General features: G+C 44.7%; 1 protein-coding gene across 1 annotated transcript; it reads left to right on the top strand.

The window, feature by feature from the left end:
* The first annotated feature begins 3,506 nt into the window (after positions 1-3,506).
* On the top strand, positions 3,507-10,825 carry LOC109780850 (uncharacterized). The gene is made up of 4 exons (XM_020339439.4): positions 3,507-3,892; positions 4,780-5,032; positions 6,565-7,702; positions 8,129-10,825. The coding sequence occupies exons 2-4, from the start codon at positions 4,872-4,874 to the stop codon at positions 10,535-10,537; spliced, it is 3,708 nt and encodes a 1,235-aa protein (XP_020195028.1). The 5' UTR covers positions 3,507-3,892; positions 4,780-4,871; the 3' UTR covers positions 10,538-10,825.
* The last annotated feature ends 15,671 nt before the right edge of the window (positions 10,826-26,496 follow it).

Here is a 26,496-nt window from a genome sequence, read left to right as displayed (position 1 = left end):
TTGCTACCTACCTTATGCTTTATTTATAAAGTCAGGCGTATGCCTTTTCTCTAAAAAATATCTATTGATGGGCATCTCCATAGCCCGTTGATACGCCTAGTCGATGTGAGACTATCTTCTCCTTTTTTGTCTTCTCCACAACCACCATTCTATTCCACATATAGTGCTATGTCCATGGCTCACGCTCATGTATTGCGTGAAGATCGAAAAAGTTTGAGAACATCAAAAGTATGAAACAATTGCTTGGCTTGTCATCGGGGTTGTGCATGATTAAATACTTTGTGTGATGAAGATAGAGCATAGCCAGACTATATGATTTTGTAGGGATAACTTTCTTTGGCCATGTTATTTTGAAAAGACATGATTGCTTAGTTAGTATGCTTGAAGTATTATTATTTTTATGTCAATACTAAACTTTTATCTTGAATCTTTCGGGTCTGAATATTCGTACCACAAATAAGAGAATTACATTAAGGAATATGCTAAGTGGCATTCGACATCAAAAATTCTGTTTTTATCATTTACCTACTCGAGGACGAGCAGGAATTAAGCTTGGGGATGCTTGATACGTCTCCAACGTATCTATAATTTTTGATTGCTCCATGCTATTATATATTCTGTTTTGGATGTTTAATGGGCTTATTTATACACTTTTATATTATTTTTGGGACTAACCTATTAACCGGAGGCCCAGCCCAAATTGCTGTTTTTTGCCTATTTCAGTGTTTCGAAGGAAAAGGATATCAAACGGAGTCCAAACGGAATGAAACCTTCGGGAACGTGATTTTCAGAACAAATGTGATCCAGAGGACTTGGAGTCTACGTAAAGCAGTCAACGAGGAGAGCACGAGGCAGGGGGGCGCGCCCTCCACCCTCGTGGGCCCCTCGTTGCTCCACCGACGTACTTCTTCCTCCTATATATACCCATATACCCTGGAAACATCATATACGGAGCCAAAACCATATTTCCACCGCCGCAACCTTCTGTACCCGTGAGATCCCATCTTGGGACCTTTTCCGGCGCTCCGCCGGAGGGGGCATTGATCACCGAGGGCTTCTACATCAACACCATAGCCTCTCCGATGATGTGTGAGTAGTTTACCTCAGACCTTCGGGTCCATAGTTATTAGCTAGATGGCTTCTTCTCTCTCTTTGGATCTCAATACAAAGTTCTCCTCGATCTTCTTGGAGATCTATTCGATGTAATCTTCTTTTGCGGTGTGTTTGTCGAGATCCGATGAATTGTGGGTTTATGATCAAGTTTATCTATGAACAATATTTGAATCTCCTCTGAATTCTTTTATCTATGATTGATTATCTTTGCAAGTCTCTTCGAATTATAGTTTGGTTTGGCCTACTAGATTGATCTTTCTTGCAATGGGAGAAGTGCTTAGCTTTGGGTTCAATCTTGCGGTGTCCTTTCCTAGTGAGAGCAGGGGCAGCAAGACACGTATTGTATTGTTGCCATCGAGGATAAAAAGATGGGGTTTATATCATATTGCATGAGTTTATCCCTCTACATCATGTCATCTTGCTTAAAGCATTACTCTGTTCTTATGAACTTAATACTCTAGATGCATGCTGGATAGCGGTCGATGTGTGGAGTAATAGTAGTAGATGCAGAATCGTTTCGGTCTACTTGTCGCGGACGTGATGCCTATATACATGATCATACCTAGATATTCTCATAACTATGCTCAATTCTATCAATTGCTCGACAGTAATTCGTTTACCCACCGTAATACTTATGCTCTTGAGAGAAGCCACTAGTGAAACCTATGACCCCCGGGTCTATTTTCCATCATATTAATCTTCCAACACTTAGCTATTTCTATTGCCGTTTATTTTACTTTGCATCTTTATTTCTTTTTATCATAAAAATACCGAAAATATTATCTTATCATATCTATCAGATCTCACTCTCGTAAGTGACCATGAAGGGATTGACAACCCCTTTATCGCGTTGGTTGCGAGGTTCTTATTTGTTTGTGTAGGTGCGTGGGACTCGAGCATGGTCTCCTACTGGATTGATACCTTGGTTCTCAAAAACTGAGATAAATATTTACGCTACTTTACTGCATCACCCTTTCCTCTTCAAGGAAAACCAACGCAGTGCTCAAGAGGTAGCTACGTACACAGCTGGTGCCATATCCCGTGGTTTATCTTCATCTTCCACCTGCAAATCCTTTTTGATACCCAGGTGTGTCATATCAATCCTAGATTTTAAGGTATCTTTCGTTTTGCCTTCAATATTGAGAAGTGTGCTGATAATGCTGTCACATATATTTTTCTCGATGTGCATCACATCAAGATTATGCCGCAGATCCAAATCTTTCCAATACTCTAAGTCCCACAAAGTGGACCTACAGGTAAACAATAATCTCTTTTCTGCCCTGCCACGCTTCCTTTTCCCGCTACCATTACCAGGATGGTTTCCTGGTGTAATATGCCTGACCTTCTCTAATTCCACTTGCAACTCATCGGCGGTGAGCCTCTTTGGTGCATCATGATTGTCATGCTTTGCATTGAACACATGTCTTCGGTATTTTGTAGGACGCGACTTGTCCTTGGCAAGGAAACGGCGGTGTTCAATGTAACAGATCTTGCTAAGTATTTGCGTATGACAGCGGATTCCTGTCACAGCGAACACATACATTGTAACCATGTGTCATTCGCCCTGACATAGTGCCCAAAGCCGGATAATCATGGATGCACCAAATTATAACAACACGCAGAAAGAAATCAGCTGGTGAACTGCTATATAGGTCTCGAGTGAGAACACCCCTCCATATATGTTGAAGTTCCTCCACAAGAGGCTCCATGAATAAATCAAAATCCTTTCCAGGACTTTTTGGACCTAGGATGAGCAAGGCCATCATGTAGTTTGATTCTTTGGTGCAGACATTTGAAGGTAAGTTGTAAGGGATAATAAGCACTGGCCACATGCTATATGTGGCGCTCTGGTGGCCAAATGGGTTAAATCCATTGAAGCTAAACCAAGTCTAATGTTTCTGGGGTCAGCAGTAAACTTTTTGTGTTTCTGATTGAAGCTTTTCCACTCACTACCATGAGATGGATGGCTCATTACATTTTGATCTCTGTACTCCTGGTTCCTAGAATGCCACAGTACATCCTCTCTTGTTTCAGCATCATAAAACAACCTCTGCAATCTTGGTGTAATTGGAAAATGTCTCAGAACATTATGAGGAATCCTCTTCACAGCATCACCATCTTTCTATCTTGATGATTTGCATTTCGGGCATTCACTTAAGTTGGCATAATCCTTCCGGAACAGAACACAATTATGTTATTCGCCAACAGACCACATATCAGCTGTGCATTGCGACATGTGTCATCATTCAACCGACGATACACGCCAATTAAACAGTGGCATGTGATACAGCATAACCGTGGTTCTTTACTTAAAAAGGCCGGCCCAGTCAAAGTTAGCGGACCGGCCTATATCTCTATGGAGCTGCAGTTATTAGTGGTAGACCCCTCGCTTAGGTTGGCTGAGCCTGAGAACCAGATGCCTCCGAGTCGCGAGTGGTTGGTGTTTCCTTCTCTTCCTTTTTGTTTCACATCACCGCTAATTTTACTCACTCCACCATTGCTGGGTGGAAATGTCAAAGAGAAAAGCATATACTATCGCTGAGTGGAACTACTAACCAGGAGAGAGAAGGCGAGATAGATTAGGTGGTAGTCTGACTCCGCACGCTTCTCCCCTCCCCCTCTCTCCTCTCCTCTCCCTCTCCCCACCCCCCCAAATCGAAATCCCCCACCCCATACTGAGCCAGTGAGCTCCACGCTCCTCCCCCAGCTCGCCCCGGCATCCCGTCGCCGGGTGGATCTACCAGGACGCGGGCGCGCGTGCGCGGCTTGAGGAGCAAAGGTGAGGACTTTCCTCTATCTTGCTGTGATTTGTTAGCCCGTTTCTTGAGATTTCTCCGCTTGGATCGACCCGTGAGTTCCTTTTCCTGCCTCTCCCCCCCCTACGCTAGCTCCCCTCTTTCTTCTTCTCTTGCGACGAGTGGGGCGTGGGCTGTGCTGTGCGTGGATCTCCTTTTGGATGTTTTTCTTCTTCTCGCGCTGTTCATGCTGGATCTTAAGCTATTTTCCTTTGATGCTTATGGTGGTCTTAATTAACCACACGGAGAAGATTCTTGGTCTGGTTCCTGCTCGCCTTTCGTAGATTTGGTGCAGATTATGCCCTTTCTTTCTAATTTTGTGCTTGCTAGCTAGGCTAGTGCTCCTTTATTTTCCCAGGCCGAAGAAAAAAAAAATCCCCTTTTGGGCCAGAGAGAGGCCGAGATTATGCAGCAAAATCCTTGTGTTGATTTCTCACCACATATGTTCCCTCGTTAAACTACCCCTCCCTCCTCCCTTTCTCCATTTTTTTGTCTATTTATTTCCCCATCAACAAAGCAGTACCAGATAAGCTAACCTCATGTGCTTAGCAACTGTTCATCTCTTGTTACCTTATACTGCCTTTCTGCAAATCCTTGCAAGAGCTGTGTGACCTGTGTAAGCTTCCCACTAATCCACTTCTTGATTTGCCCACCAACCCACTTGTGCTTTAGACTCTACTGATATTTCATGTGGTTTCGTCTTCGACTAATCTCAGAGTAACTTGTCTTCCACCCCTCTTCGTCTCTCCCCCTCTCCACTCCAATCACTCCTCCATCTCCCTTCCACATAAAATGACACGATAGATTCCCCGAGAAGAGCTCGTCTGATGTGTGGACATGAAATAACATGGGTCTTGGTTTCTGTTTGCAGGTGCCTGATGAGGTAGTTGGGGGCAGCCAAGGAAGCAAAGGTTCTTGTTGTCCACCGGGTGAACTTACTACCTCGTTACATTCACCAGATCGATGCTATCCAGTGACCACCCTTCAGGCCCCTCGTGCTCCTCCCAGTCTGTGGTTCGGGTTGTGGGTGCTGATCCAGCGACGTTCCACGCCGCCGACTCTCCGGAGTCGGCACACCAAGATCCTGCGGATCTTGTCCAACCGTGTCCCACCTTCTCCATAAGGTGAGAAATAATAAGAGGGACCTTTCTGATTATTGGTTTAGTACCTTGTGGTATGGTTTAGCAGCTTGGGGTTTGTTATCTTCTTAAAATGGTGGATTTGCGTCTTTCCGATCCATACGCACCGCACGGATTAATTATTGGGTGTGCACTGTTGCTTTCATGGGGTTAATCTGTGTTGTTGTGGTGGGTGTCTGACTGGCTATGGGATGAGGCTGTCTGGCTGTGGGTGTGGGGGGAAAGGATCCAAGAAACTGAAACATGCAAAAGGGATTCCTTGTTCCATGAATCTAATTTGACAGCTGTTTACAGCTAACGTTTCCTTTTATTTCTTTTTTCTTATCTTTTTCCCTACTTAGTGATGTTATGCTGTAAATAGATATGGTGATTTTAGTTCCTTATCGATGTTCGTCTCCTTTTTCTTCCTTTTGACATAGTCCCGTTGACCATTACTGAAGCCGTTTGAATACTATATATACGTGGCATATATGGTTTACTGGAGAAGAAGTGTCAATGCTTCTGGTTAGTGGCGTGGGGGTAAAAGCAAGAACCGGGTTACCCTATTGGATGCGGTGTAGCGGATTCTATTATATGTGATGCCAAAGTAATTTATAGGGCATATTTTGAGAGAGTAATAAGACACCCATTCTTGAAGCTTATTTGGAAAGTGTGGGTGCTGTAGAATTGCTGGTTCTTCAGCTGGTTGTTCATGCAGGAGCATATCCCAACGGCGGACATGCGAAAAGCCATCGCGAGTGACGGAGCCACAGCCCGGCCAGCTTGGGCAGCTGCTCCACTGGAGAAGCCTCCATTAGTGTAATCACTGCTTCAGGGTTTCAACGTCAGTTCTTATGGCCATTTGCTCACCGAGAGTGCAACTATCAGACCTTGCCCCGGCTCGACAAGCTGGTTCCGCCACTGGGCATCCCCAATGACAAGTAGTGCTGGTTCTGCAAAAACACCTTGGAGACTGCGTGCCACTTTCTGGTATGTTGCTCATTTGCATGTGCGGTGTGGCGAAAGGTTGCAGTCTCCTCGCATGCGGCTATGAGCAAGTAGTGCCAATGGCAAACATGCCACAAAGGAACACAGCCGGCTTTTTTTTAGAGTGAGCTGATAGCAGTTGTGGGATTCTTGTGATCATCAAGGGATAGCGTCCATGTGAGCAATGGGTGGGGACTATTGGACTTGGCTCTTCTGTCAGGCTCCTTATAGTTTTATCTTTTTTCTTCCGGAGTCGCTGTGTCTAAACACCCACCATCTCATTCCAAGAGCTTCAGTGTTTACGGTATTCTAAAGAGGAAGGTGTGGCTGTGTTGTTAAAGAAAGATAAATCCCCTTGTGGCGGTGACACTTTGAAATTTGTATTCTAGTTCAGGTTGGCTTACTTGGGCATGAATTTATGTTAAACATAAATTCAATTTAAATCCGAATCATTTGAACAGAATTTATTTAAATTTGTTTTTCATCCAAATCATTCGAAGGAAATGTTTTCAGTATTTTTTATGCTAATGCGTCTGTTTTTATCTTCCCAGAGATTATGTTTTTGATTCGAGGAGCAAAGGCATCAAGAGAAGTTGGCCTTTCCACCCGCAGTCACTGGAACTTTGCTTGAAGCGTGGAGTTAAAGATCTACTGCCTCCATTCGAGCCTCCCGATTTGCTCCGGTCAAGGTCTTTCTATACTTGCGTAGACTCTGAGCAGTCTGCTGCATGCCTAGAAGCCGATGCTTTTGTTGATTTGGTAAAGGCTAGAGAAGCTGGTTTGACAAATGTGAATACAACTGGTATCAACCTCCAGTCATGTCAATCAGCAGATGAGTCACTTGGTCCATCTCAATACACTCCTACAGAGGGTGGGAAGACTGCTACTGACCAAGGTGGAAATATAAATGAATTAGGCCATACTAGTAAGGCTATACAAGCATATCAGGAAGATAATATTTGCACCAAAGCAAGTTCGGGGACAGAGGTTGCTCGACCCTATTTGAAAAGTCTTGGCTCATCACGTGAGACTTCAGAAAAGAAGGGCAAGTTGCTAGTCAAGTCAGGCTCTATGACAGATATCCGTCAGAGAAAAGATTTATCATACAACTCTAGCTCGGTTTCGAATCCAAAGGCTTCAAATACCTGTCCTGTTTGCAAAGTCTTCTCTTCTCCATCAAATACCACTTTGAATGCACACATAGATCAGTGCCTTTATGCTGTGTCTAATGCCGAGCCAGTAGTAGAGACGGTTATTGTGAAGCCAAAAGTGAAGCAGAGGAAGATGCAACTGATGGTGGACATTTACAAGACAGCCCTTCCATACACTCTTGATGACCTTGATCGGAGGAATGGGACTAACTGGGCTATCGATTTGTCTGTGCCAGCTGTGAACAAGGTGCTTTGCACTAAGAACCGTAGCCCACGAGTGGTACCATCTGAAGCAAAAGATAGTGAAAGAGATAGTGATGTCTATGTTGATTCAAATGGCATAAAAATCAGAATTTTATCCAAGCCTATCGGTGCACCCTTGGTCTTGGGCAATGATGGTTTAAAGCAAGTTGAAAAGCACCAGACTGGAAAGAGTACATTGATGAAAAAGACATCCTTGGAATCTAAATCATTTAGGAATAAAAAGTTCAAGGTACATGGAAAGAAGTGCAACCGACTAAACCATTTGAAATCTCAGGTATACAATTTAGTTAGTTTCATGCGTATATTTTACTGTAATTTAAGTAGGTTTTGTGTTTAGCTTACATAGCCTTATCCTTGAACCTAAGCCATTTTGGTTCCTTGGAGTTCACGCACATGACTCATAATTACTTAAACCTCTTAGATTATGGTTCAGATTATGTTGATTGACATGCTTGCTAATTTTATTTGAGCTCTTTGCTTCTGTGAGAAGCTTGAAAAGTCACAGTAGTATTCAAAATGCATTCTCTGTGGGTTAATTTAGTTCATGAATCATTTTGATTTTACAGATGCCATGTTGGTTGGTGGAATTTTTATTATATTACTGAATTTATCTACCAAATCGCATATGATGTTAGCTTCCTCTCCAGTCTATTTTATTCAATAATATTTCTGTTCATTTATTCCTTTGATACATGTCCAGGTTGAATTATACCCAGATGGGGATATCCATGCTGACACCTCTGAGGAGGAGCTGGCCATGCATACACAGAAACCTACTGAAAGCAGCAGTTGTGGTCGTTCGGGAACTATAAGGCAATGGGTGTGCTCCAAACGTTCGGGTATCACTAACAATTTGAGCAGAAAGTCAAATAATATATTGTCAGATAGCATGAAACCTGGAACAAAGAAATTGGCTAGGAGCCGCATGATTGGTGGCTTTGATGATCCTCAAATTACAGGAAGTTATACTGAGGCATTTTCTTCACGGTCAACAGAAGAGACAGCCACCACTTTGGAAGTCAATGAAAATGATGATCATGAAAAGGGTTCTTCAAGATTATTCAGATCAATTCCCAGATGGTCATCAGAAAATCCTTCATCCAGCAGTGCCTTCCCAAAAGTACCTAGATCAGCTGCTACTCTTGCGAAGAGAAAAATTAAGGAGATTGGAAGAAGAGAAGCTTCTAGGTCTGATAAGTATGATACAGTGAGGAATTCCACCTCGACAAAATGCTCTGAACCTTGTCTTTCTGTTTCCATTAGAGGTCTGAGTAATGACTCAAAGAGGACAGTGTCTACTTCTAAGGTGTTAAGAAAGCACAGATCTGTATCGAGGACTCGCAAGCGTGACTTTTCACCTTCTATTAGTGGGCTAGTCAATGATTTTGGTCAAGAGCATGAACTTGATCACAGACATGTAAACAATACCTTCAGCGTTACTAATAATGGCACATCCGATAAGGTTGTAAAGCATACCCAAGAAGATACCACAGATAATGATATCTCTTATGGAACTGACATGCCGGCATTGGGGCAAGGGGATCATCAGCATGATGTGACACAACAAACAACAAGTACGCATATGGATTCTGAAGGTGAAGAACATGCAACTCAAATGCAATGTACCTCGGTCTCCAGAAATACTCACGAGGACTGTTGCAGTGCAATAAGTAGTGGTTCTTTGAGTCTTGAAAATAGCAAAACTGTGCCCAAAGGAAGTTCATCAATGCAGGATCAATGCTCCACTAAGCAATTCACACATCATACTCATGTGTCAAACATTGTTACCAATAATGAGATGGAGGAATGTCAGGTAGACCCAGCTTCAACTAAGGAATCTAGCACCTGCTTAACTAATAACAGGGAAATGGGTCTTGCAACTCCTCGGGATAACTCGTCAATAACGTCGAACAGAGAAGACTCTAACCAAGATCATGTTTTTTTGGCATTTGGTCGGGACTCATCAGACTCTCCTATTTCGGTTGCCTCAACTATGTCTTCTCCAGTTGCTTTGAATGGTTCAAGAAATGAAGAGTCAGGACCAGGCCAATCGACCGTAAATGTTAGGACACTTGAAAAGAGCATGTCTGGGAGCTCAAATCAGGAGACGAAGTCGATGCCTCCAGCAAGAGAAGGTGAACAGTTGGCTAAGGAGAAGTTGTATTGCTGCTCTTGTCGTGAGAGCATCTCCAGGGAGCCTCACTTAGACCATGAAAGTTCAACAGCCAGATCAGACACTTTTGCTAGAAAACAAGTTCCACAATTGCACATGGGTTTACGGACATCATCATCTTTCAGCACATACCAAAGAACAGACACAAATTCAAACCCTTACTTAGATTCACATGGTGAGCTATTAACTGGCAAAGTTATAACTGAATCTTCCATGAGCTCCCTGTCTTATGCGACAGATTGTATCAGACCAGCATTGCAAACTCAACTTCCATCGCCGCCAAGTCCTATGTTGAGACTGATGGGCAAGAACTTGATGGTGATGAACAGCCAGGAGAGTGGGCGTCCTCAAGCTCCAAAGCCAGACTACATGCTGGGAGGGAATTACATGCCACCTGCTAGTTTTGTGCCTCCAGACTACCAACATAGTCATTCTGCATTCATCGACAGAACTCCATCAGCAAGGAGTCACCAGATTCCTCTTCCAAGTGTTCAAGCTGGCAACTTTGTTGGGCCTCCAATGCATGGTGGTTTCATGGTGCAATCTAATCATCATTCTCTGCAGAAACCATACAGGAACCCTGCTCCAGTCATGCATCACCCTACCTACATGATGAAAGAGGTTATCATGATTAATGACGATCCTCCTGAATGCAGAAGTGAGCCACAAGTCAGTATGCATCCTCCCACTGGAACCTATCCAACATCAATCTCCGTCCCAAACAATTTTGGGCCCAGGCCATTTTACTGCCATCCACCGCCGATGCAAATTTTGCCAAGGGAGAATTTTGCTGGATCAATGCCTGTTTTCCCAATGTTTGGTGCTCAAAGGCAGCAAGTCAGATATAGCCAATCCTTACATCTCACCCCGTCTCGCGTCCAGCCTCCACAAGGTTACATAAACCCACATGTTTACTATCCGCAGGATTTACGGTGACTACTCAGTAACCCAAATGACCAAGAGAACTTGAAAATGAGATTTGTGATGGGTCTAAAATACTGGGATCAGTGATGAACCCGTCTTAAGATGCCTGACTCTCAACAGGAATTTTTTTTCCACATAGATTTGCTTTCTTTAGTTGTCTTTTCAGGTACACATATTTGCCCTCAAAGTGTTTTAATTACATTCTGCAAAGTTGCAGTACATTATAGCATGGTATTTTTTCAAATAGTGACCAAGCATACATTTCACTATTTATCAAATAAGCCAATAATATTACAATTACTGGCGAGTTTTCCTCTTCTTTCTTTTTGGTACTTATCTTCCACTGCTCCGTGGGAAGTTCGTCGCCAGTTTGTGGTACCTGGTGCAACTGCAGTATATGTTGCCAAGATAACGTAATGAACTAGTAATTTGCATTACACGGAGAATAACAAAGCGATTTGCACAACTGTATTTATCCAGTTTATGAGCTAATTTGGAGTATCTACCGATGTCCTTTGTGAGGCCAAATCATGTTTCAAGAGAAAAATGCTCCAATTTCTAATATTTTAAGCGTCCAATTTATAGTTTGGTTCGACCATTGTTGCTAACTGAAACTTTATTTTTTGAGGGATTGCTATCTGAAACTTGGGAGCTGTTTGGCAATCCACCAGCTCCCCAGCATTAAGGATCTGTGGAGTACCTATTTGCTCACTCCACGGTTTTGAATTGCAGCTCCACCTGCTCCGGGAGTGGAGTGGTGGAGCAGAGGGACTCTCAATGTAAAATAGGGTCTAGCATATTATACATGTACACGTATTTGTATACGTATGTAATTGTATTATGATCATCTATATAAAGAGACGTGAGGCTGGATGTTAACCACCCACGCAAAACCCTAAACCTACCTCTTCAACTCGGTATCAGCCAGGTCAGGCTGCCGCCGCACGTCCCTCGCGCCGCCGTTCGATCCCATCTACCGCGGCGGCGCCGCCGCTTGCTAGCTAGCTACGCACATACGCAGGATCCATCAAGCTTGCTAGCTAGCCATGCACATACGCGGGATCCATCAATCTGCTTGCTAGCTAGCCACACGGCCGCCGCGCGAATACTACGCGTCGCCCGATCCATCCGCCGCCGCCGCCGCCGCGCGCTGTCCTCCTCCGCGCCGCCGCGTTGTCGTCCGCCGCCCTTTCGCTCTCCAACAGTGTCGGCACCATCACCTCGCCAGCGGCTGCCACCGTTCCCGCCGCCCTCGCCGTTCCGGTGATCTCCGTTCGCCTTGGCCGCCACAACTTCATGATGTGGGGAGGCATCGCCGGCACCGTCTTAGCCGGTGCCTGGATGGCACCACGGCGGCACCCGCCAAGACCATCGCTGTCGGGACTGGCGACGCCGCGACGAACGCCGCTAATCTGGCGTATCATCATTGGTGGACTCAAGATCAGAAGGTCAAGGGCCTCCTTCTTACCCCCATGGAGGAGGACATCGCCTGTCAGCTCATCAGCTGCGAGACGGCGCAGGCGGTATGGACGGCCGTCGGTGCCATGTACGGCGCGCAGAGTCGTGCCAACGTCCGTCACATCCGGCGTCAACTCCAGACGCTGCGGAAGGAGGAGATGTCCGCGGCTGAGTACATGCACAAGATGAAGGCCCTCGCCGACACCATGGCTGCCGCCGGCTCTCCGATTCGTGATGACGAGCTCATTGATCACATCCTCACCGGACTCGGCTCCGCCTACAACTCCATCGCCGCCTCCCTGGGTGTGAGTAACGCACCAATGCCCTACTCCAGCTTCTACTCGCTCGTCTTGTCGTTCGAAGCGTTGCAGGCTCAGCAGAGTGCGTCAGAGGGGTGGACTCCCTCCGCCAACGCCGTGACTCGCTCGGGCCCCTACGGCCAGGGCGGGCGTGCTCCCTACTCGGAGCCCTACCCCTCCCAGGGTGGGGGTCGCTCGGCCGATGGCAACGGCCAGCCCAGGCACGGCCGCCAAGGCGGCAACGGCGGACCCAACGGTGGCCGCGACCGCAACCCCTCCTACGTTGGCAATGGTCGGCAAAGTGGTGGGGGTAACGGCGGCAACAACGAAGGTGGTGGCCGTCGCAACAATCGGTGGCGCCCCGGTGTCAAATTTGCAAAAACTGGGGGCAGGAGGCCGATGAGTGTCGCAAGCGCTATGACCAGGACCACAACGCTCGCTCCGCCTGTTGGGGAACGTAGTAATTTCAAAAAAATTCCTACGCACACGCAAGATCATGGTGATGCATAGCAACGAGAGGGGAGAGTGTTGTCCACGTACCCTCGTAGACCGAAAGCGGAAGCGTTAACACAACGTGGTTGATGTAGTCGTACGTCTTCACGATCCGACCGATCAAGTACCGAACGTACGGCACCTCCGAGTTCAGCACACGTTCAGCTCGATGACGTCCCTCGAACTCCGATCCAGCCAAGTGTTGAGGGAGAGTTTTGTCAGCACGACGGCGTGGTGACGATGATGATGTTCTACCGACGCAGGGCTTCGCCTAAGCACCGCTACGATATTATCGAGGTGTAATATGGTGGAGGGGGGCACCGCACACGGCTAAGAGATCAATAGATCAATTATTGTGTCTATGGGGTGCCCCCCTGCCCCCGTATATAAAGGAGCAAGGGGGAGGCCGGCCGGCCCTTGTTGGCGCGCCAGGAGGAGGAGTCCTCCTCCTAGTAGGAGTAGGAAACCCTCTTTCCTACTCCTACTAGGAGGGGGGAAGGAAGGGGGAAAGGGAGAAGGAAAGGGGGGCGGCGCCCCCCCTCTCCTAGTCCAATTCGGACCAGAGGGGGAGGGGGCGCGCGGCCCCTCCTGGCTGCCCCTCTCTCTCTCCACTAAGGCCCATAAGGCCCATTACTTCTCCCGGGGGGGTTCCGGTAACCCTCCAGCACTCCGGTTTTCTCCGAAATCACCCGGAACATTTCCGGTGTCCGAATATAGTCGTCCAATATATCAATCTTTATGTCTCGACCATTTCGAGACTCCTCGTCATGTCCGTGATCACATCCGGGACAACGAACAACCTTCGGTACATCAAAATATATAAACTCATAATATAACTGTCATCGTAACGTTAAGCGTGCGGACCCTACGGGTTCGAGAACTATGTAGACATGACCGAGACACGTCTCCGGTCATTAACCAATAGCGGAACCTGGATGCTCATATTGGCTCCCACATATTCTACGAAGATCTTTATCGGTCAGACCGCATAACAACATACGTTGTTCCCTTTGTCATCGGTATGTTACTTGCCCGAGATTCGATCGTCAGTATCTCAATACCTAGTTCAATCTCGTTACCGGCAAGTCTCTTTACTCGTTCCGTAATACATCATCTTGCAACAAACTCTTTAGTTGCAATGCTTGCAAGGCTTAAGTGATGTGCATTACCGAGAGGGCCCAGAGATACCTTTCGGACAATCGGAGTGACAAATCCTAATCTCGAAATACGCCAACCCAACAAGTACTTCGGAGACACCTGTAGAGCACCTTTATAATCACCCAGTTACGTTGTGACGTTTGGTAGCACACAAAGTGTTCCTCCGGTAAACGGAGTTGCATAATCTCATAGTCATAGGAACATGTATAAGTTATGAAGAAAGCAATAGAAACATACTAAACGATCAAGTGCTAAGCTAACGGAATGGGTCAAGTCAATCACATCATTCTCCTAATAATGTGATCCCGTTAATCAAATGACAACTCATGTCTATGGCTAGGAAACATAACCATCTTTGATCAACGAGCTAGTCAAGTAGAGGCATACTAGTGACACTCTGTTTGTCTATGTATTCACACAGGTATTATGTTTCCGGTTAATACAATTCTAGCATGAATAATAAACATTTATCATGAAATAAGGAAATAAATAATAACTTTATTATTGCCTCTAGGGCATATTTCCTTCAGTCTCCCGCTTGCACTAGAGTCAATAATCTAGATTACACAGTAATGATTCTTACACCCATGGAGCCTTGGTGCTGATCATGTTTTGCTCGTGGAAGAGGCTTAGTCAACGGGTCTGCAACATTCAGATCCGTATGTATCTTGAAAATTTCTATGTCTCCCACCTGGACTAAATCCCGGATGGAATTGAAGCGTCTTTTGATGTGTTTGGTTCTCTGGTGAAATCTGGATTCCTTTGCTAAGGCAATTGCACCAGTATTGTCACAAAAGATTTTCATTGGACCTGATGCACTAGGTATGACACCTAGATCGGATGTGAACTCCTTCATCCAGACTCCTTCATTTGCTGCTTCCGAAGCAGCTATGTACTCCGCTTCACACGTAGATCCCGCCACGACGCTTTTTTAGAACTGCACCAACTGACAGCTCCACCGTTCAATGTAAACACGTATCCGGTTTGTGATTTAGAATCGTCCGGATCAGTGTCAAAGCTTGCATCGACGTAACCATTTACGATGAGCTCTTTGTCACCTACATAAACGAGAAACATATCCTCAGTCCTTTTCAGGTATTTCAGGATGTTCTTGACCGCTGTCCAGTGATCCTCTCCTGGATTACTTTGGTACCTTCCTGCTAGACTTATAGCAAGGCATACATCACGTCTGGTACACAACATTGCATACATGATAGAGCCTATGGCTGAAGCATAGGGAACATCTTTCATCTTCTCTCTATCTTCTGCAGTGGTCGGGCATTGAGTCTTACTCAATTTCACACCTTGTAACATAGGCAAGAACCCTTTCTTTGCTTGATCCATTTTGAACTTTTTCAAAACTTTGTCAAGGTATGTGCTTTGTGAAAGTCCAATTAAGCGTCTTGATCTATCTCTATAAATCTTGATGCCCAATATATACGCAGCTTCACCGAGGTCTTTCATTGAAAAACTCTTATTCAAGTATCCCTTTATGCTATCCAGAAATTCTATATCATTTCCAATCAGCAATATGTCATCCACATATAATATCAGAAATGCTACTGAGCTCCCACTCACTTTCTTGTAAATACAGGCTTCTCCAAAAGTCTGTATAAAACCAAATGCTTTGATCACACTATCAAAGCGTTTGTTCCAACTCCGAGAGGCTTGCACCAGTCCATAAATGGATCGCTGGAGCTTGCACACTTTGTTAGCTTCCTTTGGATCGACAAAACCTTCCGGTTGCATCATATACAACTCTTCTTCCAGAAATCCATTCAGGAATGCAGTTTTGACATCCATTTGCCAAATTTCATAATCATAAAATGCGGCAATTGCTAACATGATTCGGATAGACTTAAGCATCGCTACGGGTGAGAAGGTCTCATCGTAGTCAATCCCTTGAACTTGTCGAAAACCTTTTGCAACAAGTCGAGCTTTATAGACAGTAACATTACCGTAAGTCAGTCTTCTTCTTGAAGATCCATTTATTTTCAATGGCTTGCCGATCATCGGGCAAGTCAACCAAAGTCCATACTTTGTTCTCATACATGGATCCCATCTCGGATTTCATGGCCTCAAGCCATTTTGCGGAATCTGGGCTCACCATCGCTTCTTCATAGTTCATAGGTTCGTCATGGTCTAGTAACATAACCTCCAGAACAGGATTACCGTACCACTCTGGTGCGGATCTTACTCTGGTTGATCTACGAGGTTCAGTAATAACTTGATCTGAAGTTTCATGATCATCATCATTAACTTCCTCACTAATTGGCGTAGGTGTCACAGAAACTGGTTTCTGTGATGAACTACTTTCCAATAAGGGAGCAGGTACAGTTACCTCATCAAGTTCTACTTTCCTCCCACTCACTTCTTTCGAGAGAAACTCCTTCTCCAGAAAATTTCCGAATTTAGCAACAAAAGTTTTGCCTTCGGATCTGTGATAGAAGGTGTACCCAATAGTTTCCTTTGGGTATCTTATGAAGACACATTTCTCCGATTTGGGTTCGAGCTTATCAGGTTGAAGTTTTTTCACATAAGCATCGCAACCCCAAACTTTAAGAAACGACAACTTTGGTTTCTTGCTAAACCACAGTTCATAAGGCGTCGTCTCAACGGATTTTGATGGTGCCCTATTTAACGTGAATGCAGCCGTCTCTAAGGCATAACCCCAAAACGATAGCGTTAAATCAGTAAGAGACATCATAGATCGCACCATATCTAGTAAAGTACGATTACGAAGTTCGGACACACCATTACGTTGTGGTGTTCCGGGTGGCGTGAGTTGCGAAACTATTCCGCATTGTTTCAAATGTAGACCAAACTCGTAACTCAAATATTCTCCTCCACGATCTGATCGTAGAAACTTTATTTTCTTGTTACGATGATTTTCAACTTCACTCTGAAATTCTTTGAACCTTTCAAATGTTTCAGACTTATGTTTCATTAAGTAGATATACCCATATCTCCTCAAATCATCTGTGAAGGTGAGAAAATAACGATATCCGCCACGAGCCTCAATATTCATCGGACCACATACATCTGTATGTATGATTTCCAACAAATCTGTTGCTCTCTCCATAGTTCCGGAGAACGGTGTTTTAGTCATCTTGCCCATGAGGCACGGTTCGCAAGTACCAAGTGATTCATAATCAAGTGGTTCCAAAAGTCCATCAGTATGGAGTTTCTTCATGCGCTTTACACCGATATGACCTAAACGGCAGTGCCACAAATAAGTTGCACTATCATTATCAACTCTGCACCTTTTGGTTTCAATATTATGAATATGTGTATCACTACTATCGAGATTCAACAAAAATAGACCACTCTTCAAGGGTGCATGCCCATAAAAGATATTACTCATATAAATAGAACAACCATTATTCTCTTATTTAAATGAATAACCGTCTCGCATCAAACAAGATCCAGATATAATGTTCATGCTTAACGCTGGCACCAAATAACAATTATTTAGGTCTAAAACTAATCCCGAAGGTAGATGTAGAGGTAGCGTGCCGACCGCGATCACATCGACTTTGGAACCATTTCCCATGCGCATCGTCACCTCGTCCTTAGCCAATCTTCGCTTACTCCGTAGCCCCTGTTTTGAGTAGCAAATATTAGTAACAGAACCAGTATCAAATGCCCAGGTGCTACTGTGAGCATTAGTAAGGTACACATCAATAACATGTATATCACATATACCTTTGTTCACCTTGCCATCCTTCTTATCCGCCAAATACTTGGGGCAGTTCCGCTTCCAGTGACCAGTCTGCTTGCAGTAGAAGCACTCAGTCTCAGGCTCAGGTCCAGACTTGGGTTTCTTCTCCTGAGCAGCAACTTGTTTGCTGTTCTTCTTGAAGTTCCCCTTCTTCTTCCCTTTACCCTTTTTCTTGAAACTAGTGGTCTTATTGACCATCAACACTTGATGCTCCTTTTTGATTTCTACCTCCGCAGCCTTTAGCATTGCGAAGAGCTCGGGAATCGTCTTATCCATCCCTTGCATATTATAGTTCATCACGAAGCTCTTGTAGCTTGGTGGCAGTGATTGAAGAATTCTGTCAATGACGCTATCATTCGGAAGATTAACTCCCAGTTGAATCAAGTGATTATTATACCCAGACATTTTGAGTATATGCTCACTGACAGAACTATTCTCTTCCATCTTGCAGCTGTAGAACTTATTGGAGACTTCATATCTCTCAATCCGGGCATTTGCTTGAAATATTAACTTCAACTCCTGGAACATCTCATATGCTCCATGACATTCAAAACGTCGTTGAAGACCTGGTTCTAAGCCGTAAAGCATGGCACACTGAACTATCGAGGACGTAATTCTTCTATGCAGCAATGAGGATAATCCTCAAGTTACGGACCCAGTCCGTGTAATTGCTACCATCATCTTTCAACTTTGCTTTCTCAAGGAACGCATTAAAATTCAACGGAACAACAGCACGGGCCATCTATCTACAAGTAACATCGACAAGCAAAATACTATCAGGTACTAAGTTCATGATAAATTCAAGTTCAATTAATCATATTACTTAAGAACTCCCACTTAGATAGACATCCCTCTAATCCTCTAAGTGATCACGTGATCCATATCAACTAAACCATGTCCGATCATCACGTGAGATGGAGTAGTTTCAATGGTGAACATCACTATGTTGATCATATCTACTATATGATTCACGCTCGACCTTTCGGTCTCCGTGTTCCGAGGCCATATCTGTTATATGCTAGGCTCGTCAAGTTTAACCTGAGTATTCCGCGTGTGCAACTGTTTTGCACCCGTTGTATTTGAACGTAGAGCCTATCACACCCGATCATCACGTGGTGTCTCAGCACGAAGAACTTTCGAAACAGTGCATACTCAGGGAGAACACTTATACTTTGATAATTTAGTGAAGGATCATCTTATAATGCTACTGTCAATCAAAGCAAGATAAGATGCATAAAAGATAAACATCACATGCAATCAATATAAGTGATATGATATGGCCATCATCATCTTGTGCTTGTGATCTCCATCTCCGAAGCACCGTCATGATCACCATCGTCATCGGCGTGACACCTTGATCTCCATCGAAGCATCGTTGTCGTCTCGCCAACTATTGCTTCTACGACTATCGCTACCGCTTAGTGATAAAGTAAAACAATTACATGGCGATTGCATTGCATACAATAAAGCGACAACCATATGGCTCCTTCCAGTTGCCGATAACTCGGTTACAGAACATGATCATCTCATACAATAAAATATAGCATCATGTCTTGACCATATCACATCACAACATGCCCTGCAAAAACAAGTTAGACGTCGTCTACTTTGTTGTTGCAAGTTTTACGTGGCTGCTACGGGCTTAGCAAGAACCGTTCTTACCTACGCATCAAAACCACAATGATAGTTTGTCAAGTTGGTGTTGTTTTAACCTTCGCAAGGACCGGGCGTAGCCACACTCGGTTCAACTAAAGTGAGAGAGACAGACACCCGCCGGTCACCTTTAAGCAACGAGTGCTCGCAACGGTGAAACCAGTCTCGCGTAAGCGTACGCGTAATGTCGGTCCGGGCCGCTTCATCTCACAATACCGTCGAACCAAAGTATGACATGCTGGTAAGCAGTATGACTTATATCGCCCACAACTCACTTGTGTTCTACTCGTGCATAACATCAACGCATAAAACCTGGCTCGGATGGCACTGTTGGGGAACGTAGTAATTTCAAAAAATTTCCTACGCACACGCAAGATCATGGTGATGCATAGCAACGAGAGGGGAGAGTGTTGTCCACGTACCCTCGTAGACCGAAAGCGGAAGCGTTAACACAACGCGGTTGATGTAGTCGTACGTCTTCACGATCCGACCGATCAAGTACCGAACGTACGGCACTTCCGAGTTCAGCACACGTTCAGCTCGATGACGTCCCTCGAACTCCGATTCAGACGAGTGTTGAGGGAGAGTTTTGTCAGCACGACGGCGTGGTGACGATGATGATGTTCTACCGACGCAGGGCTTCGCCTAAGCACCGCTACGATATTATCGAGGTGTAATATGGTGGAGGGGGGCACCGCACACGGCTAGGAGATCAATAGATCAATTGTTGTGTCTATGGGGTGCCCCCTGCCCCCGTATATAAAGGAGCAAGGGGGAGGCCGGCCGGCCCTTGTTGGCGCGCTAGGAGGAGGAGTCCTCCTCCTAGTAGGAGTAGGACTCCCCTCTTTCCTACTCCTACTAGGAGGGGGAAAGGAAGGGGGAAAGGGAGAAGGAAAGGGGGGCGGCGCCCCCCCTCCTAGTCCAATTCAGATCAGAGGGGGAGGGGGCGCGCGGCCCCTCCTGGCTGCCCCTCTCTCTCTCCACTAAGGCCCAAAAGGCCCATTACTTCTCCCGGGGGGTTCCGGTAACCCTTCGGTACTCCGGTTTTCTCCGAAATCACCCGGAACATTTCCGGTGTCCGAATATAGTCGTCCAATATATCAATCTTTATGTCTCGACCTTTTCGAGACTCCTCGTCATGTCCGTGATCACATCCGGGACTCCGAACAACCTTAGGTACATCAAAACATATAAACTCATAATATAACTGTCATCGTAACGGTAAGCGTGCGGACCCTACGGGTTCGAGAACTATGTAGACATGACCGAGACACGTCTCCGGTCATTAACCAATAGCGGAACCTGGATGCTCATATTGGCTCCCGCATATTCTACAAAGATATTTATCGGTCAGACCGCATAACAACATACGTTGTTCTCTTTGTCATCGGTATGTTACTTGCCCGAGATTCGATCGTCGGTATCTCAATACCTAGTTCAATCTCGTTACTGGCAAGTCTCTTTACTCGTTCCGTAGTACATCATCTTGCAACAAACTCTTTAGTTGCAATGCTTGCAAGGCTTAAGTGATGTGCATTACCGAGAGGGCCCAGAGATACCTCTCCGACAATCGGAGTGACAAATCCTAATCTCGAAATACGCCAACCCAACAAGTACCTTCGGAGACACCTGTAGAGCACCTTTATAATCACCCAGTTACATTGTGACATTTGGTAGCACACAAAGTGTTCCTCTGGTAAACGGGAGTTGCATAATCTCATAGTTATAGGAACATGTATAAGTTATGAAGAAAGCAATAGCAACATACTAAACGATCAAGTGCTAAGCTAACGGAATGGGTCAAGTCAATCACATCATTCTCCTAATAATGTGACCCCGTTAATCAAATGACAACTCATGTCTATGGCTAGGAAACATAACCATCTTTGATCAACGAGCTAGTCAAGTAGAGGCATACTGTTGGGGAACGTAGTAATTTCAAAAAATTTCCTACGCACACGCAAGATCATGGTGATGCTTAGCAACGAGAGGGGAGTGTTGTCCATGTACCCTCGTAGACCGATAGCGGAAGTGTTATCACAATACGGTTGATGTAGTCGTACGTCTTCACGATTCGACCGATCAAGTACCGAACGCACGGCACCTCCGAGTTCAGCACACGTTCAGCTCGATGACGTCCCTCGAACTCCGATCCAGCCGAGTGTTGAGGGAGAGTTTCCTCAGCACAACGGCGTGGTGACGATGATGATGTTCTACCGACGCAGGGCTTCGCCTAAGCTCCGCAACGATATTATCGAGGTGTAATATGGTGGAGGGGGGCACCGCACACGGCTAAAATATCGTATATCAATTGTGTGTAGAGGTGCCCCCTGCCCCCGTATATAAAGGAGCAAGGGGGAGGCCGGCTGCCTTTGGGCGCGCCAAGGAGAGGGGGGAGTCCTCCTCCTAGTAGGAGTAGGACCCCCTTTCCTAGTCCAACTAGGAAGAGAGGGGGGAAGGAAAGAGAGGGAGAGGGAGAGGGAAAGAGGGGCTGCGCCCCCCTCCCCTAGTCCAATTCGGACTCCTCATGGGAGGGGGCGCGCCACCTCCTGGCTGCTGCCCTCTCTCTCCCCTCAAGGCCCACTAAGGCCCAATATTTCCCCGGGGGGTTCCGGTAACCCCTCCGGCACTCCGGTTTTATCCAAAACTTCTCCGGAACACTTCCGGTGTCCGAATATAGTCGTCCAATATATCAATCTTTATGTCTCGACCATTTCGAGACTCCTCGTCATGTCCGTGATCACATCCAGGACTCCGAACAACCTTCGGTACATCAAAACATATAAACTCATAATATAACTGTCATCGTAACTTTAAGCGTGCGGACCCTACGGGTTCGAGAACTATGTAGACATGACCGAGACACCTCTCCGGTCAATAACCAATAGCGGAACCTGGATGCTCATATTGATTCCCACATATTCTACGAAGATCTTTATCGGTCAGACCGCATAACAACATACGTTGTTCCCTTTGTCATCGGTATGTTACTTGCCTGAGATTCGATCGTCGGTATCTCGATACCTAGTTCAATCTCGTTACCGGCAAGTCTCTTTACTCGTTCCGTAATACATCATCCCGCAACTAACTCATTAGTCACAATGCTTGCAAGGCTTATAGTGATGTGCATTACTGAGTGGGCCCAGAGATACCTCTCCGACAATCGGAGTGACAAATCCTAATCTCAAAATACGCCAACCCAACAAGTACCTTTGGAGACACCTGTAGAGCACCTTTATAATCACCCATTTACGTTGTGACGTTTGGTAGCACACAAAGTGTTCCTCCGGTAAATGGGAGTTGCATAATCTCATAGTCATAGGAACATGTATAAGTCATGAAGAAAGCAATAGCAACATACTAAACGATCGGGTACTAAGCTAACGGAATGTGTCAAGTCAATCACGTCATTCTCCTAATGAGGTGATCCCGTTAATCAAATGAAAACTCATGTCTATGGCTAGGAAACATAACCATCTTTGATTAACGAGCTAGTCAAGTAGAGGCATACTAGTGACACACTGTTTGTCTATGTATTCACACATGTATTATGTTTCCGGTTAATACAATTCTAGCATGAATAATAAACATTTATCATGATATAAGGAAATAAATAATACTTTATTATTGCCTCTAGGGCATATTTCCTTCAGTCTCCCACTTGCACTAGAGTCAATAGTCTAGATTACACAGTAATGATTCTTACACCCATGGAGTCTTGGTGCTGATCATGTTTTGCTCGTGGAAGAGGCTTAGTCAACGGGTCTGCAACATTCAGATCCGTATGTATCTTGCAAATTTCTATGTCTCCCACCTGGACTAAATCCCGGATGGAATTGAAGCGTCTTTTGATGTGCTTGGTTCTCTTGTGAAATCTGGATTCCTTTGCTAAGGCAATTGCACCAGTATTGTCACAAAAGATTTTCATTGGTCCCGATGCACTAGGTATGACACCTAGATCAGATGTGAACTCCTTCATCCAGACTCCTTCATTTGCTTCTTCCGAAGCAGCTATGTACTCCGCTTCACACGTAGATCCCACCACGACACTTTGCTTATAACTGCACCAACTGACAGCTCCACCGTTCAATGTAAATACGTATCCGGTTTGCGATTTAGAATCGTCCGGATCAGTGTCAAAGCTTGCATCAACGTAACCACTTACGATGAGCTCTTTGTCACCTCCATAAACGAGAAACATATCCTTAGTCCTTTTCAGGTATTTCAGGATGTTCTTGACCGCTGTCCAGTGATCCACTCCTGGATTACTTTGGTACCTCCCTGCTAAACTTATAGCAAGGCACACATCAGGTCTGGTACACAGCATTGCATACATGATAGAGCCTATGGCTGAAGCATAGGGAACATCTTTCATCTTCTCTCTATCTTCTGCAGTGGTCGGGCATTGAGTCTTACTTAATCTCACACCTTGTAGTATAGGCAAGAACCCTTTCTTTGCTTGATCCATTTTGAACTTCTTCAAAACTTTGTCAAGGTATGTGCTTTGTGAAAGTCCAATTAAGCGTCTTGATCTATCTCTATAGATCTTAATGCCTAATATATATGCAGCTTCACCGAGTTCTTTCATTGAAAAACTCTTATTCAAGTATCCCTTTATGCTATCCAGAAATTCTATATCATTTCCAATCAGCAATATGTCATCCACATATAATATCAGAAATGCTACTGAGCTCCCACTCACTTTCTTGTAAATACAGGCTTCTCCAAAAGTCTGTATAAAACCAAATGCTTTGATCACACTATCAAAGCGTTTATTACAACTCCGAGAGGGTTGCACCAGTCCATAAATGGATCGCTGGAGCTTGCACACTTTGTTAGCTCCCTTTGGATCGACAAAACCTTCCAGTTGCATCATATACAACTCTTCTTCCAGAAATCCATTCAGGAATGCAGTTTTGACATCCATTTGCCAAATTTCATAATCATAAAATGCGGCAATTGTTAACATGATTCAGACAGACTTAAGCATCGCTACGGGTGAGAAGGTCTCATCGTAGTTAATCCCTTGAACTTGTCGAAAACCTTTCACAACAAGTCGAGCTTTATAGACAGTAACATTACCATCAGCGTCAGTCTTCTTCTTGAAGATCCATTTATTTTCAATGGCTTGCCGACCATCGGGCAAGTCAACCAAAGTCCATACTTTGTTCTCATACATGGACCCCATTTCGGATTTCATGGCTTCAAGCCATTTTGCGGAATCTGGGCTCACCATCGCTTCTTCATAGTTCGTAGGTTCGTCATGGTCTAGTAACATAACCTCCAGAACAGGATTACCGTACCACTCTGGTGCGGATCTTGATCTAGTTGACCTACGAGGTTCAGTAATAACTTGATCTGAAGTTTCATGATCATTATCATTAACTTTCTCACTAATTGGTGTAGGTGTCGCAAAAACTGATTTCTGTGATGATCTACTTTCCAATATGGGAGCAGGTACAGTTACCTCATCAAGTTCTACTTTCCTCCCACTCACTTCTTTCGAGAGAAACTCCTTCTCTAGAAAGGATCCATTCTTAGAAACGAATATCTTGCCTTCGGATCTGTGATAGAAGGTGTACCCAACAGTCTCCTTTGGGTATCCTATGAAGACACATTTCTCCGATTTAGGTTCGAGCTTATCAGGTTGAAGTTTCTTCACATAAGCATCGCAACCCCAAACTTTAAGATACGACAACTTTGGTTTCTTGCCAAACCATAGTTCATAAGGCGTCGTCTCAACGGATTTCGATGGTGTCCTATTTAGAGTGAATGCAGCCGTCTCTAAAGCATAACCCCAAAACGATAGTGGTAAATCAGTAAGAGACATCATAGATCGCACCATATCTAATAAAGTACGATTACGATGTTCGGACACACCATTACGCTGTGGTGTTCCGGGTGGCGTGAGTTGCGAAACTATTCCGCATTGTTTCAAATGTAGGCCAAACTCGTAACTCAAATATTCTCCTCCACGATCTGATCGTAGAAACTTTATTTTCTTGTTATGATGATTTTCAACTTCACTCTGAAATTCTTTGAACTTTTCAAATGTTTCAGACTTATGTTTCATTAAGTAGATATACCCATATCTGCTCAAATCATCTGTGAAGGTGAGAAAATAACGATATCCGCCACGAGCCTCAATATTCATCGGACCACATACATCTGTATGTATGATTTCCAATAAATCTGTTGCTCTCTCCATAGTTCCAGAGAACGGTGTTTTAGTCATCTTGCCCATGAGGCACGGTTCGCAAGTACCAAGTGATTCATAATCAAGTGATTCCAAAAGTCCATCAGTATGGAGTTTCTTCATGCGCTTTACACCGATATAACCTAAACAGAAGTGCCACAAATAAGTTGCACTGTCATTATCAACTCTGCATCTTTTGGCTTCAACATTATGAATATGTGTGTCACTACTATCGAGATTCATTAAAAATAGACCACTCTTCAAGGGTGCATGACCATAAAAGATATTATTCATATAAATAGAACAACCATTATTCTCTGATTTAAATGAATAACCGTCTCGCATCAAACAAGATCCAGATATAATGTTCATGCTCAACGCTGCCACCAAATAACAATTATTTAGGTCTAATACTAATCCCGAAGGTAGATGTAGAGGTAGCGTGCCGACGGCGATCACATCGACTTTGGAACCATTTCCCACGCGCATCGTCACCTCGTCCTTAGCCAATCTTCGCTCAATCCGTAGCCCCTGTTTCGAGTTGCAAATATTAGCAACAGAACCAGTATCAAATACCCAGGTGCTACTGCGAGCATTAGTAAGGTACACATCAATAACATGTATATCACATATAGCTTTGTTAACCTTGCCATCCTTCTTATCTGCCAAATACTTGGGGCAGTTCCGCTTCCAATGACCAGTCTGCTTACAGTAGAAGCACTCAGTTTCAGGCTTAGGTCCAGACTTGGATTTCTTCTCCTGAACAACAACTTGCTTGCTGTTCTTCTTGAAGTTCCCCTTCTTCTTCCCTTTGCCCTTTTTCTTGAAACTAGTGGTTTTACTGACCATCAACACTTGATGCTCCTTTTCGATTTCTACCTCCGCTACCTTTAGCATTGCGAAGAGCTCGGGAATTGTCTTATTCATCCATTGCATGTTATAGTTCATCACGAAGCTCTTGTAGCTTGGTGGCAGTGATTGAAGAATTCTGTCA

The sequence above is a fragment of the Aegilops tauschii genome, chromosome 2 (assembly GCF_002575655.3).
Source record: "Aegilops tauschii subsp. strangulata cultivar AL8/78 chromosome 2, Aet v6.0, whole genome shotgun sequence".
Taxonomy (NCBI): Eukaryota; Viridiplantae; Streptophyta; class Magnoliopsida; order Poales; family Poaceae; genus Aegilops; species Aegilops tauschii.
This window is presented reverse-complemented; position numbering and strand designations above follow the sequence as displayed.

Bases quoted from the DNA above. Each gene is read 5' to 3' on its own strand.
- LOC109780850 (XM_020339439.4), top strand. From the start codon at position 4,872: ATGCTATCCAGTGACCACCCTTCAGGCCCCTCGTGCTCCTCCCAGTCT. The intron at 5,033-6,564 runs GTGAGAAATAAT...TTATCTTCCCAG, and splicing joins TGTCCCACCTTCTCCATAAG to AGATTATGTTTTTGATTCGA. The intron at 7,703-8,128 runs GTATACAATTTA...ATACATGTCCAG, and splicing joins TAAACCATTTGAAATCTCAG to GTTGAATTATACCCAGATGG.